This window comes from Tamandua tetradactyla, chromosome 13 (genome assembly GCF_023851605.1).
Source record: "Tamandua tetradactyla isolate mTamTet1 chromosome 13, mTamTet1.pri, whole genome shotgun sequence".
Taxonomy (NCBI): domain Eukaryota; kingdom Metazoa; phylum Chordata; class Mammalia; order Pilosa; family Myrmecophagidae; genus Tamandua; species Tamandua tetradactyla.
Window position 1 is genome coordinate 82,290,475 of NC_135339.1, and position 13,460 is coordinate 82,303,934.

A 13,460-nucleotide genomic window follows, 5' to 3' on the forward strand; every position below is an offset into this window, starting at 1 on the left:
ATTATATGGGGTAATCCTGTATGAAGAGTTCTCCTGTCTACACCATTTTCACTTTCTTTGAGAAACACTGGTGTGGGCAAAAGATAAGGATCTGAATTAACACAATAGCAGTGGGCATGAAGTAGTTGAGGTTGATAGGAGAAGCTTTAAGGGTTAATAATAGAGGATGACTCCAAGGTTTCTTGCTTGAAAAATCCAGTGGGAATGTCTGGCCATTATCTAATATAGGGCATACTAAATAAGGAACCATACCAGTTTTGGAAAGTCTATGAGTTTTAGGGACCTGTGTATCAGCAGGGGAGAAATATTGGGTATATGGGTCTTGAGCTCAGGTTAAAAGAGTGTAGTTAGAAATGTGAAGTCAACAAACATAACGGTAGTTGAAATGATGAAAGGGGGTGACATTTTCTAGATAAAGCATGAAGAAGGAGAAGCGAGCTCAGGAAACCAATATTTTAGGGACAGAAAGAGACACCAGGAAAGAAGACTGAAAAGGAATAGTTAGAGGTGAGAGAAGAGCCCAGAGTAATTGGTGTCTTGGGGACCAGAGGAGGAGGCAGCAGGAAGATGTCCTCAAGGTCACATTCTATAGAAGAGAAAGATAAGGTTTTTTTTTCAGAGTCATTGTTTCACGTTGCCCAAGCAGTTTCATTGGTGCCTTTACCTTTCAACCTGCCACAAAATATGGTTTTCACAACTCTAGTGATGTGACACTGTACCCTGCTGGCTCACAGAAGGTTGAAGGATGTAGTGAAAGAAAAAAAAAAAGATTCTGGTATAGGTATAGTTGGCAGGAAAGGAGCTGTAAAGGAGAGGCTGGATAAAGAAGAGAGAGTGGATGGTGATGAGGCCAGGCCCTGCTCCTAAAGGAGACACAGACAGGGAAGTAGCCTTAGAGAGCAAAACAGCGGTCTTTCCTTCTGAGAGGGAGGGAAGTGCGGGTGCAGACAAGGTGTGTGATTACAACTTTACTTTAGAATGACTAGATCTTTTAAGTATTTCATTTCTTATTTCATTGATAACAGAGACCATCAGGAGATAGAAATAGGGTAAGATATTGGGTAATTGGAGCTGAAGGGATACAGACTGTGCAACAGGACTGGATACAAAAACTCAGAAATGGACAGCACAATACTACCTAACTGTAATAATTATGTTAAAACACTGAATGAAGCTGCATGTGAGAATGATAGAGGGAGGAGGGCTGGGGACATAAATGAAATCAGAAAGAAAGATAGATGTTAAAGATTGAGATGGTATAATCTAGGAATGCCTAGGGTGTACAATAATAGTGAAATGTACAATGTACAAACTTTAAAAATGTTTTTGCATGAGGAAGAACAAAGGAATGTCATTATTACAGGGTGTTGAAAATAGATGGTAATTAATATTTTAAAATGTCACCTTATGTGTGAGACTAAAGCAAAAAATGTTTGTTACAAAATTTATATTTTGACTAGTGCGTTTCCTAATCTAACTTATGTAGATAGTTTGATTGAACGCCATAAGTACTTGGAATCTCAGGTAGGACATGAGATTTTGTTGGTTTGTCCAGAGTGATGCCCCGATGAATCCCAGAGTGATTCGATCAGTGAGTGGAAAAGTATTTGCAAGCCCCCTTCGGGGAATGGTGAGAGTGGGGAGAAATTCAACTTCCCCAAGTTGAATTCTTGATATTCTCACAAGCAGTGTGGACAACCAAAGCTATAGGCTGAGCCCCCAGTCTTGGGGTTTGTTCATATGAAACTTAACCCCACAAAGGATAGGTCAAGTCTACTTAAAATCTAGGCCAAAGAGTCACCCCCAAGAGAGCCTCTTTTGTTGCTCAGATGTGGCCTCTCTCTCCAGCCAATACGACGAGCAGTCTCACCACCCTCCCCCTCTCTGTGTGGGACATGACTCCCAGGGGTGTGGACCTTCCTGGCAATGTGGGACAGAGATCATGGAATGAGCTGAGACTCAACATCAAGGGATTGAGAAAAACCCTAGAATGAGCTGAGACCCAGCATCAACGGATTGAGAGAACCTTCCCAACCAAAAGGGGGAAGAGTGAAATGAGACAAAGTGTCAATGGCTGAGAGATTCCAAACAGAGTTGAGAGGTTATCCTGGAGGTTATTCTTATGCATTAAGTAGATATCACGTTGTTGTTCAAGATGTAGCGGAGAGGCTGGAGGGAACTGCCTGAAAATGTAGAGCTGTGTTCCAGTAGCCATGTTTCTTGATGATGATTGAACAATGATATAGCTTTCACAATGTGACTCTGTGATTGTGAAAACCTTGTGTCTGATGCTCCTTTTATCTACCATATCAACAGACAAGTAGAACATATGGAATAAAAATAAATAATGGGGGAACAAATGTTAAAATAAATTTAGTTTGAAATGCTAGTGATAAATGAAAAAGAGTGTATTTATATATATATATATATATTTATTGCCTGGGCAAGCACCAGGAATTGAACCCAGGTCTCCTACGTGGCAGGCAAGAACTCTGCTACTGAGCCATCGTGGCCTGCCGGCTTTAGAGTAGTTTAGAGTATAGAGCTTTGAGGTATTCCAGGGAGGGGAAATTTGCTTATTTGAATGCTCTTAAGAATTAACTATGTCTGAAAAATACATCCTGACTTCTCTTAAATATTAAACTTACAGCAATCCTATAACTAGATTTTGGGCATGTTTTCAGATTTTCTTTGCAAGAAACTTATTAATATGAGTAGACAATTGTTAACATTCTGTATAAAAAAATGCTAGCCAACAATACCTTAAGTGTCACAAGCAGAAAGAATAGCAGAGGACTAAAGGGAGAGCATCTTTTTCTTTTTTTTTTTGTATGCTGTATGGCAGAGGTCACATTTCATTCTTTTTCCATGAGTGTCCTATTGTTGCGCTGTTTGTTGAATTTTTGTCTGTCTGTTTGTTTCACTTGTTTGTTTTTTGGAAAGTGCATGGGCCAGGAATTGAACCCAGGTCTCCTGCATGGCAGGCAAGAATTCTACCATTGAACTACCTTTGCACCCCCAAGTCCATCTGTTTAAAACAACTTCTGTGCTGCCTCAATGATACTTCACCAAGGAAGAGTGGGTGTGCATGATATGTTTGTGGAAGAACGTGAGTGATGGTTTTCCCAGGATTAATTTACATGCCCCATGTGTGAATCTAGGGGTTTCCACTTATATTTATAGCATCAGAGCCCATTCATTCCTTTAACAAATATTTCTTGAGACCTCCTATGCCAAGCACTGCTATATGGGGACATATAATTTCACACAGCTAAGATCCCTGCCCTCATGGAGCTTACATTCTGGTAATTATTAAAGTAATAATTATGTGATGTTTTTTTGTTTTCACATTTTTTTTATTAATTAATAAAAAATTAACTAACAACATTTCGAAATCATTCCATTCTACATATGCAATCAGTAATTCTTAATATCATCACATAGATGTATGATCATCATTTCTTAGTACATTTGCATCGATTTAGAGAAAAAAATAGCAAGACAACAGAAAAAGAAATAAAATGATAATATAGAGAAAAAAATAAAAATAAAAAATACAAAATATATATATAAAAAACAAAACAAACAAACAAACAAAAAAACTATAGCTCAGATGCAGCTTCATTCAGTGTTTTAACATAATTACATTACAATTAGGTAGTATTGTGCTGTCCATTTTTGAGTTTTTGTATCTAGTCCTGTTGCACAGTTTGTATCCCTTCAGCTCCAATTACCCATTATCTTACTCTGTTTCTAACTCCTGCTGGTCTCTGTTACCAATGACATATTCCAAGTTTATTCTCTAATGTCGGTTCACATCAGTGGGACCATACAGTATTTGTCCTTTAGTTTTTGGCTAGTCTCACTCAGCATAATGTACTCTAGGTCCATCCATGTTATTACATGCTTCATAAGTTTATCCTGTCTTAAAACTGCATAATATTCCATCGTATATACCACAGTTTGTTTAGCCACTCGTCTATTGATGGACATTTTGGCTGTTTCCATCTCTTTGCAATTGTAAATAACGCTGCTATAAACATTGGTGTGCAAATGTCCGTTTGTGTCTTTGCCCTTAAGTCCTTTGAGTAGATACCTAGCAATGGTATTGCTGGGTCGTATGGCAGTTCTATATTCAGCTTTTTGAGGAACCGCCAAACTGCTTTCCACAGTGGTTGCACCATTTGACATTCCCACCAACAGTGGATAAGTGTGCCTCTTTCTCCGCATCCTCTCCAGCACTTGTCATTTTTTGTTTTGTAGATAATGGCCATTCTGGTGGGTGTGAGATGATATCTCATTGTGGTTTTGATTTGCATTTCTCTAATGGCCAGGGACATTGAGCATCTCTTCATGTGCCTTTTGGCCATTTGTATTTCCTCTTCTGATAGGTGTCTGTTCAAGTCTTTTTCCCATTTTGTAATTGGGTTGGCTATCTTTTTGTTGTTGAGTTGAACAATCTCTTTATAAATTCTGGACACTAGACCTTTATCTGATATGTCATTTCCAAATATTATCTCCCATTGTGTAGGCTGTCTTTCTACTTTCTTGATGAAGTTCTTTGATGCACAAAAGTGTTTAATTTTGAGGAGCTCCCATTTATTTATTTCCTTCTTCAGTGCTCTTGCTTTAGGTTTAAGGTCCATAAAACCGCCTCCAATTGTAAGTTTCATATCTCCCTACATTTTCCTCTGTTTTATGGTCTTAGACCTAATGTTTAGATCTTTGATCCATTTTGAGTTAACTTTTGTGTAGGGTGTGAGATACGGGTCCTCTTTCATTCTTTTGCATATGGATATCCAGTTCTCTAGGCACCATTTATTGAAGAGACTGTTCTGTCCCAGGTGAGTTGGCTTGACTGCCTTATCAAAGATCAAATGTCCATAGATGAGAGGGTCTATATCTGAGCACTCTATTCGATTCCATTGGTCGATATATCTATCTTTATGCCAGTACCATGCTGTTTTGACCACTGTGGCTTCATAATATGCCTTAAAGTCTTGCAGCACGAGACCTCCAGCTTTGTTTTTTTTCCTCAAGATGTTTTTAGCAATTCAGGGCACCCTGCCCTTCCATATAAATTTGCTTATTGGTTTTTCTATTTCTGAAAAATAAGTTGTTGGGATTTTGATTGGTATTGCATTGAATCTGTAGATCAATTTAGGTAGGATTGACATCTTAACTATATTTAGTCTTCCAATCCATGAACACGATATGCCCTTCCATCTATTTAGGTCTTCTGTGATTTCTTTTAACAGTTTTTTGTAGTTTTCTTTATATATGTTTTTTGTCTCTTTAGTTAAATTTATTCCTAGGTATTTCATTCTTTTAGTTGCAATTGTGAATGGGATTCGTTTCTTGATTTCCCCCTCAGCTTGTTCATTACTAGTGTATAGAAATGCTACAGATTTTTGAATGTTGATCCTGCTATTTTGCTGTACTCATTTATTAGCTCTAGTAGTTTTGTTGTGGATTTTTCCGGGTTTTCGACATATAATATCATATCGTCTGCAAAGAGTGATAGATTTACTTCTTCCTTTCCAATTTTGATGCCTTGTATTTCTTTTTCTTGTCTAATTGCTCTGGCTAGAACCTCCAACACAATGTTGAATAATAGTGGTGATAGTGGACATCCTTGTCTTGTTCCTGATCTTAGGGGGAAAGTTTTCAATTTTTCCCCATTGAGGATGATATTAGCTGTGGGTTTTTCATATATTCCCTCTATCATTGTAAGGAAGTTCCCTTGTATTCCTATCTTTTGAAGTGTTTTCAACAGGAAAGGATGTTGAATCTTGCCAAATGCCTTCTCTGCATCAATTGAGATGATCATGTGATTTTTCTGCTTTGATTTGTTGATATGGTGTATTACATTAATTGATTTTCTTATGTTGAACCATCCTTACATACCTGGGATGAATCCTACTTGGTCATGATGTATAATTCTTTTAATGTGTTGTTGAATATGATTTGCTAGAATTTTATTGAGGATTTTTGCATCTATATTCATTAGAGAGATTGGTCTGTAGTTTTCTTTTTTTGTAATATCTTTGCCTGGTTTTGGTATGAGGGTGATGTTGGCTTCATAGAATGAATTAGGTAGTTTTCCCTCCACTTTGATTTTTTTGAAGAGTTTGAGGAGAGTTGGTACTAATTCTTTCTGGAATGTTTGATAGAATTCAAATGTGAAGCCGTCTGGTCCTAGACTTTTCTTTTTAGGAAGCTTTTGAATGACTAATTCAATTTCTTTACTTGTGATTGGTTTGTTGAGGTCATCTATGTCTTCTTGAGCAAAGTTGGTTGTTCATGTCTTTCCAGGAACCCGTCCATTTCCTCTAAATTGTTGTATTTATTAGCGTAAAGTTGTTCATAGTATCCTGTTATTGCCTCCTTTATTTCTGTGAGGTCAGTAGTTATGTCTCCTCTTCCATTTCTGATCTTATTTATTTGCATCCTCTCTCTTCTTCTTTTTGTCAATCTTGCTAAGGGCTCATCAATCTTATTGATTTTCTCATTGAACCAACTTCTGGTCTTATTGATTTTCTCTATTGTTTTCAATTTCATTTATTTCTGCTCTAATCTTTGTTATTTCTTTCCTTTTGCTTGCTTTGGGATTAGTTTGCTGTTCTTTCTCCAGTTCTTCCAAGTGGACAGTTAATTCCTGCATTTTTGCCTTTTCTTCTTTTCTGATATAGGCATTTAGGGCAATAAATTTCCCTCTTAGCACTGCCTTTGCTGCATCCCATAAGTTTTGATATGTTGTGTTTTCATTTTCATTCGCCTCGAGGTATTTACTAATTTCTCTAGCAATTTCTTCTTTGACCCACTCGTTGTTTAAGAGTGTGTTGTTGAGCCTCCATGTATTTGTGAATTTTCTGGTGCTTGGCCTATTATTGATTTCCAACTTCATTCCTTTATGATCCGAGAAAGTGTTGTGTATGATTTCAATCTTTTTAAATTTGTTAAGACTTGCTTTGTGACCCAGCATATGGTCTATCTTTGAGAATGATCCATGAGCACTTGAGAAAAAGGTGTATCCTGCTGTTGTGGGATGTAATGTCCTATAAATATCTGTTAAGTGTAGCTCATTTATAGTAATATTCAGATTCTCTATTTCTTTATTGATCCTCTGTCTAGATGTTCTGTCCATTGATGAGAATGGTGAATTGAAGTCTCCAGCTATTATGGTATATGAATCTATTTCCCTTTTCAGTGTTTGCAGTGTATTCCTCACGTATTTTGGGGCATTCTGGTTCGGTGCATAAATATTTATGATTGTTATGTCTTCTTGTTTAATTGTTCCTTTTATTAGTATATAGTGTCCTTCTTTGTCTCTTTTAACTATTTTACATTTGAAGTCTAAATTGTTGGATATTAGTATAGCCACTCCTGCTCTTTTCTGGTTGTTATTTGCATGAAATATCTTTTCCCAACCTTTCACTTTCAACCTATGTTTATCTTTGGGTCTAAGATGTGTTTCCTGTAGACAGCATATAGAAGGATCCTGTTTTTTAATCCATTCTGCCAATCTATGTCTTTTGATTGGGGAATTCAGTCCATTAACATTTAGTATTATTACTGTTTAGATAATATTTTCCTCTACCATTTTGCCTTTTGTATTATATATATCATATCTGACTTTCCTTCTTTCTACACTCTTCTCCATACCTCTCTCTTCTGTCTTTTCGTATCTGACTCTAGTGCTCCCTTTAGTATTTCTTGCAGAGCTGGTCTCTTGGTCACAAATTCTCTCAGTGACTTTTTGTCTGAGAATGTTTTAATTTCTCCCTCATTTTTGAAGGACAATTTTGCTGGATATAGGAGTCTTGGTTGGCAGTTTTTCTCTTTTAGTAATTTAACTATATCATCCCACTGTCTTCTAGCTTCCATGGTTTCTGCTGAGAATCTACACATAGTCTTATTGGGTTTCCCTTGTATGCGATGGATTGTTTTTTTCTTGCTGCTTTCAAGATCCTCTCTTTCTCTTTGACCTCTGACATTCTAACTAGTAAGTGTCTTGGAGAACGCCTATTTGGGTCTAATCTCTTTGGGGTGCGCTGCACTTCTTGGATCTGTAATTTTAGGTCTTTCATAAGAGTTGGGAAATTTTCAGTGATAATTTCTTCCATTAGTTTTTCTCCTCCTTTTCCCTTCTCTTCTCCTTCTGGGACACCCACAACACGTATATTTGTGCGGTTCATATTGTCCTTGAGTTCCCTGATACCCTGTTCAAATTTTTCCATTCTTTTCCCGATAGTTTCTGTTTCTTTTTGGAATTCAGATGTTCTATCCTCCAAATCACTAATTCTATCTTCTGTCTCTTTAAATCTATCATTGTAGGTGTTCATTGTTTTTTCCATCTTTTCTACTTTATCCTTCACTTCCATAAGCTCTGTGATTTGTTTTTTCAGTTTTTCTATTTCTTCTTTTTGTTCAGCCCATGTCTTCTTCATGTCCTCCCTCAATTTTTCGATTTCGTTTTTGAAGAGGTTTTCCATTTCTGTTCGTATATTCAGCATTAGTTGTCTCAGCTCTTGTATCTCATTTGAACTATTGGTTTGTTCCTTTGACTGGGCCATATTTTCAATCTTCTGAGCTTGGTCTGTTATCTTCTGCTGCTGGCGTCTGGGCAATTAGTCAGATTTCCCTGGGTGTTGGACCCAACAGGTTGTAAGATTTTTCTGTGAAATCTCTGGGCTCTGTTTTTCTTATCCTGCCCAGTAGGTGGCGCTCGTGGCACACGTTTGTCTCATGTGTTTGGAAGGGATCCCCCCGGTCACCGTTCTCGCGGCCTGGGGATTTCCCATCCAATTCTCTCAATTGGTCCGGGGAGCCACACGTGGTGAGGGCGCCAGCCACCGCGGCTTGCAGGGACCCTGTGGCTCCTTTATTAATGCCCCTATTGGTGTTTGGTTGGACCCAGTCCCTGCCAATGTCGGAAATTCCCTCCTCTCCCTGGAGGGGTGCCGGTCGCTGGCCGCCGCGGCCCGGGGAACTCGCCACCGGACCAGGAAGCCGCTCGCAGGGGAGGGGAGCCGGTTACCGGCCGCCGCAGCCTTGGGAACTCGCCACTGGACCAGGAAGCCGCCCGCGGGGGAGGGGCTCCGGTTGCCGGCCACCGCTGCTTGGGTAGCCCTCTGATCCGAGACTCATAGCCAGTCCAGGAAGCCGCCTGCAAAAGACGGGCGCCGGCTGCCGAGGCTTGGGAAACTTGCCTCTCCGAGACTCTCAGCCAGCCCGGGAAGGAGGGAGGGAGGAGCTCCGGCCGCCAGCTGCCGCGGCTCGGGGAAGCGCATGCCGCTCAGGGATCTCACCGCAGCAGAGTCTCGCAGTCAGTCTAGCCAATCCAGACTGGGGTACGCTGTGTGTCCATTCCCTGCCGTGGCCCCGGGAGCTGTTCTGCACTGTTTCTGTTCACCTAGTAGTTGCTCTGCAGGAGGAACCAAGACGCACACACCTTACTAAGCTGCCATCTTGGCCCCGCCTCCTTCTATGTGATGTTTTGAAAGGTAGTAAATGCTATGGGAAATAAAATTTGATTATATACAAGAAGTAGGGGGAGTGTTCAAGGGCAGAGATTGTGGTAAGATACCTGTGGAAGGAGTGCCTGGGCAAGAGGATGCACTAGAACAAAGGCCCTAAGGTGGAAGCATTCCTGGTGTGTTGAGTAACAGCAGGTTGGCCAGTGTGGGTAGAATAGAGTAAACAAGTGGAAGAATAGAAGGACATGTAGGCAGTGGAGCGCCTGGTTTGGGAGGTGTTAAGTTTGAATGCTGTTTCAGTTTGTAAAAGCTGCCAGAATGCAATATACTAGTAATTGAATGGCTTTTTAAAAGGAGGTATATTAGTTAGGTTTCTCTAGAGAAACAGAATCAACAGGAAACACTTGCAAATATAAAATTTATAAATGTATCTCACATAACCATGGGAACGCAGAGTCCAAAATCTGCAGGGCAGGCTTTTGATTCCAGTGGAGGTTCTAGACGAACTCCATAGGAGAAGCTCCCCTGCTGAAGCAGGAAGAGAGTCTGTGTCTTCTGAATCCTCCTTAAAAGGCTCCTAGTGATTAGATTAAGCATCACTCATTGCAGAAGACACTCCCCTTGGCTGATTACAAATGGAATCAGCTGTGGATACAGCTGATGTGATTGTTATTTAATTCTATGAAATGTCCTCATCGCAACAGACAGGCCAGCACTTGCCCAACCAGACAAACAGGCACTTAGCCAAGTTGACACATGAACCTGACCATGACAGGGGGATTTATTAAGTTGCAAGTTTACAGTTCTAAAGCCATGAAAATATTCAAACTAAGGCATCCAGGGAAAAATACCTTGATTCAAGAAAGGTTGATGGTTCCAGAACACCTCTGTCAACTGGAAAGGCACATGGTGACATTTGCTAGCTTTCTCTCCCACCTTCTTCATTGGCTTCCCTGGGGGCATTTTCTTTCATCTCCAAAGGTCTCTGGCTAGGTGGGTTATGTGGGCTCTGTGGTTCTGGTGGCTGTAAAGCTTTTTCCAAAATGGTTCCCTCTTAAAGGACTCCAGCAAGCAATCCCACCTTAAATGAATGGAGACACATCTCCATGGGAACCATCTAATCAAAAGTTACCACCCACAGTTGGGTGCGTCACATCTACATGGAAACAATCAGAAAGATCTCACCCACCAATATTGAATAATGGTTAAAGGACATGACCTTTCTGGGGCATATGGCAGTTTCAAACTGGCACAGACGTCTAGTGGAAAGCCAGGTGGAGATGTTGGGCTATATGAGGCTGGAGTTCTGGAGAGAGAGTTGGCTAGAAATAGATGTTTGGGAGGGAGAAGTTGACATGTAGATGGTATTCAATGGAATGCAGATAGAAAGCAGGATCAGGAACTGAACCTTAGAGTGCCCAGGCATTAAGAGGTCACTTGGAAAAGTGGCGGAGACTGAGAGAAGACAAGTTTATCAAAGAGGAGAGGGGGTGATAAACCGTTACCACTACTGAGTGGTGAAGATAAGGACCAAGAATCTACCATTGGTTGTGCTGAAGATTGTGCTTTAGATGGCATGGTAGGGGCCAATGACAGCTTATAGTAGAGACAGAGTGGGAGGAGAAGGGCCAGATATAGTGAGCAGTACAAAGAAACAGGCAGGAGGTGGGAAAGAAAGAAGGTAAGCAAAGGGGTTTTGTTTTGTTTCTTTTTTAAAGGAGAGAAATGTGAGAATTTCTGGTCTGATCCAGCAGAGAAAGGGGAGAACTGCTGGAGCACTGTTCATGCACTTAGTTCTCTTTTTCTCGAACATCTAAAGATCTTGTTAGTTTTACATATTTGAGGAGTAATTAAGTTTTGGCAGTAGGACTAATAATCTTTTCCACCTGATCTTTTGTTTCCTTTTCCTTAACACTGGGACAGGAGCAATGTGAAGCTGTAACAATGTTGAAGCATATGAATAGAGTTTTTGACAGTCATAATTTTGAAAAGGGATAAAATCAGTTGGAGGTTCTACAGCATCTGACAACTTGGTCCAAAAATATAACTTGCCACTTATAATTTAATAAAACAGAAATGGTCCTTTTAAACATTTGTAATCACAGCTTCAATTAGCTTTTATTCTCCTCATTAAGTTTTTGTTTTTCATCCTATTCATCTGGTGATAGTTATTTTAAGACACGAATAATAATAAGCATTTTAGTGACTGTTGTTAGTAGGAGTCTGTCTCTTAGGGTAGCAATAAAACTACTGTATTGAAAAAATTGAATTGGTCTGCATACAGCTAATAGAATTCTTGTGGACCTTTTAGAAATATTTACTTTGTGTGCTGAGCCACGTGAAATTATATGTTAAACTCCTGACTGTGACTGAGGATCCTTCTTGTCCTTCTCTTGTTTTAACACAGCCATGTTCATGTTTCTGTCCCCTTTTTGACCCCAGTCAGCTGGACTGCACATTTCCTGCAACCCCTAATTACTGATTGTTCAAATTTAACCGAGCTCAAGACCCAGAGATATATTATGCTTTTTAAAATTTGGTATGTGTGAGAATAAGAGAAGAGGGAGTGGTTGAAATGTCCAGCTTTTAAGATTCCCAGTATAGCAGACTCTTAAAATAACTTTCTGAACCAAAAAAATTAACTAGGCATTAATGAATTTTTAGCACAGATAGCTGTATAATGATGACCCTGAAGCATAGCAAATATGTATTTTGCAATATTTTAATTCTTAGACACCAATTTTCAAAGCATTAACAATCTCAATCAGAACATGTTATTCTTCAGTTTTATTGGATAAGTTAGGATATAATCATGATCCTAACCTGAATTTTCTACCTCTGTATCCTAACTATATCCTGCTGTGTAGCCTTATCCTTTACCGTAGTTTTCCAATCACTGAAACCACAGCTCGGTTTTCTAATATCAGTTGACCAAGCTGATCATTTTACTGGCTCTTGAAGTTTACTTTTAACCAAAATGCATGAGCATTAGCATTGACTTCACGCATACTTGGACATTCAACAGGTAAATAATAATAATGAATCATCTTTCTCTTATTTAGCTCTGTAAGAAGCATCATTTTGGAATTAACAAACCAGAGAAGATTATTGCATCTCCTGATGATTCAAAGTTTCTCCTGAAGACCTTTACACATATTAAATCTAATGTGTCTGCTCCTAATAAAAAGAAAGTAAGAATTTAATTGGTATGGGCTTTGGATAAGTTTGTTTTTGTTTGTTTGTTTTGCATGGGCAGGCACTGGGAATCAAACCCAGGTCTCTGGCATGGCAGGCGAGAACTCTGCCTGCTGAGCCACTGTGGCCTGCCCTGGCTGTGTTTTGATTAGTTTTATATCAGGGAGTACTTTTTCCTTCCAGTAAATTTGTTTCTGAAACCATTTGTTATATTAAACAGTCTGTTCAAGTCATTGGAATTATTTTCATTTCTCTTCTAGATAGAAAGTTATGTATTAACCATATTATACTTTATATTTAATTCCTGCAGTAATAATAGATGGTATTTCTTGTAGGTTAAGGAGAGTAAAGAAAAGGAGAAGTTGGAGAGGAGACTACTTGAGGAGTTGCTGAAGATGTTCATGGACTCCGAATCCTTTTATTATAGCTTGACGTATGACCTGACTAATTCTGTGCAGAGACAGAGCACTGGGAAGAGGGATGGCCGCCCCCTCTGGCAGAAGGTACTGCTCATAGCTCAGGACAGGATTTGCTTTCTGAGGCACTTTATGGGCCAGCTTGATTTTTATAGGAAAACTGAAATAATGTGTTTCTGAACTGTTTATTTTCTTCTTTTTCCAGGTTGATGACAGATTTTTTTGGAATAAATACATGATACAAGATCTTACTGAGATTGATGTGAGTAGTTGTTTTGTTTATTTTAAGAATCACTGGCTTGGGGGTGCAAGAGTAGTTCAGTGGTAGAATTCTCACCTGCCATGCAGGAAACCCTGGTTCAATTCCTGG

The 13,460-nt window shown here is 39.4% G+C and overlaps 1 protein-coding gene across 5 annotated transcripts in view; it reads left to right on the forward strand.

The window, feature by feature from the left end:
* Positions 1–13,460, forward strand: part of INPP5F (inositol polyphosphate-5-phosphatase F) — a 162,254-nt gene that overhangs the window by 93,432 nt on the left and 55,362 nt on the right. For 4 of the 5 annotated variants that reach the window (XM_077126194.1, XM_077126195.1, XM_077126199.1 and 1 more), the window contains exons 4-6: positions 12,542–12,670; positions 13,010–13,177; positions 13,296–13,352. In XM_077126194.1, the coding sequence (XP_076982309.1) occupies positions 12,542–12,670; positions 13,010–13,177; positions 13,296–13,352 (354 nt within the window). The remainder of the gene's footprint in view (positions 1–12,541; positions 12,671–13,009; positions 13,178–13,295; positions 13,353–13,460) is intronic. The other variant, XM_077126193.1, reaches the window with a different exon arrangement.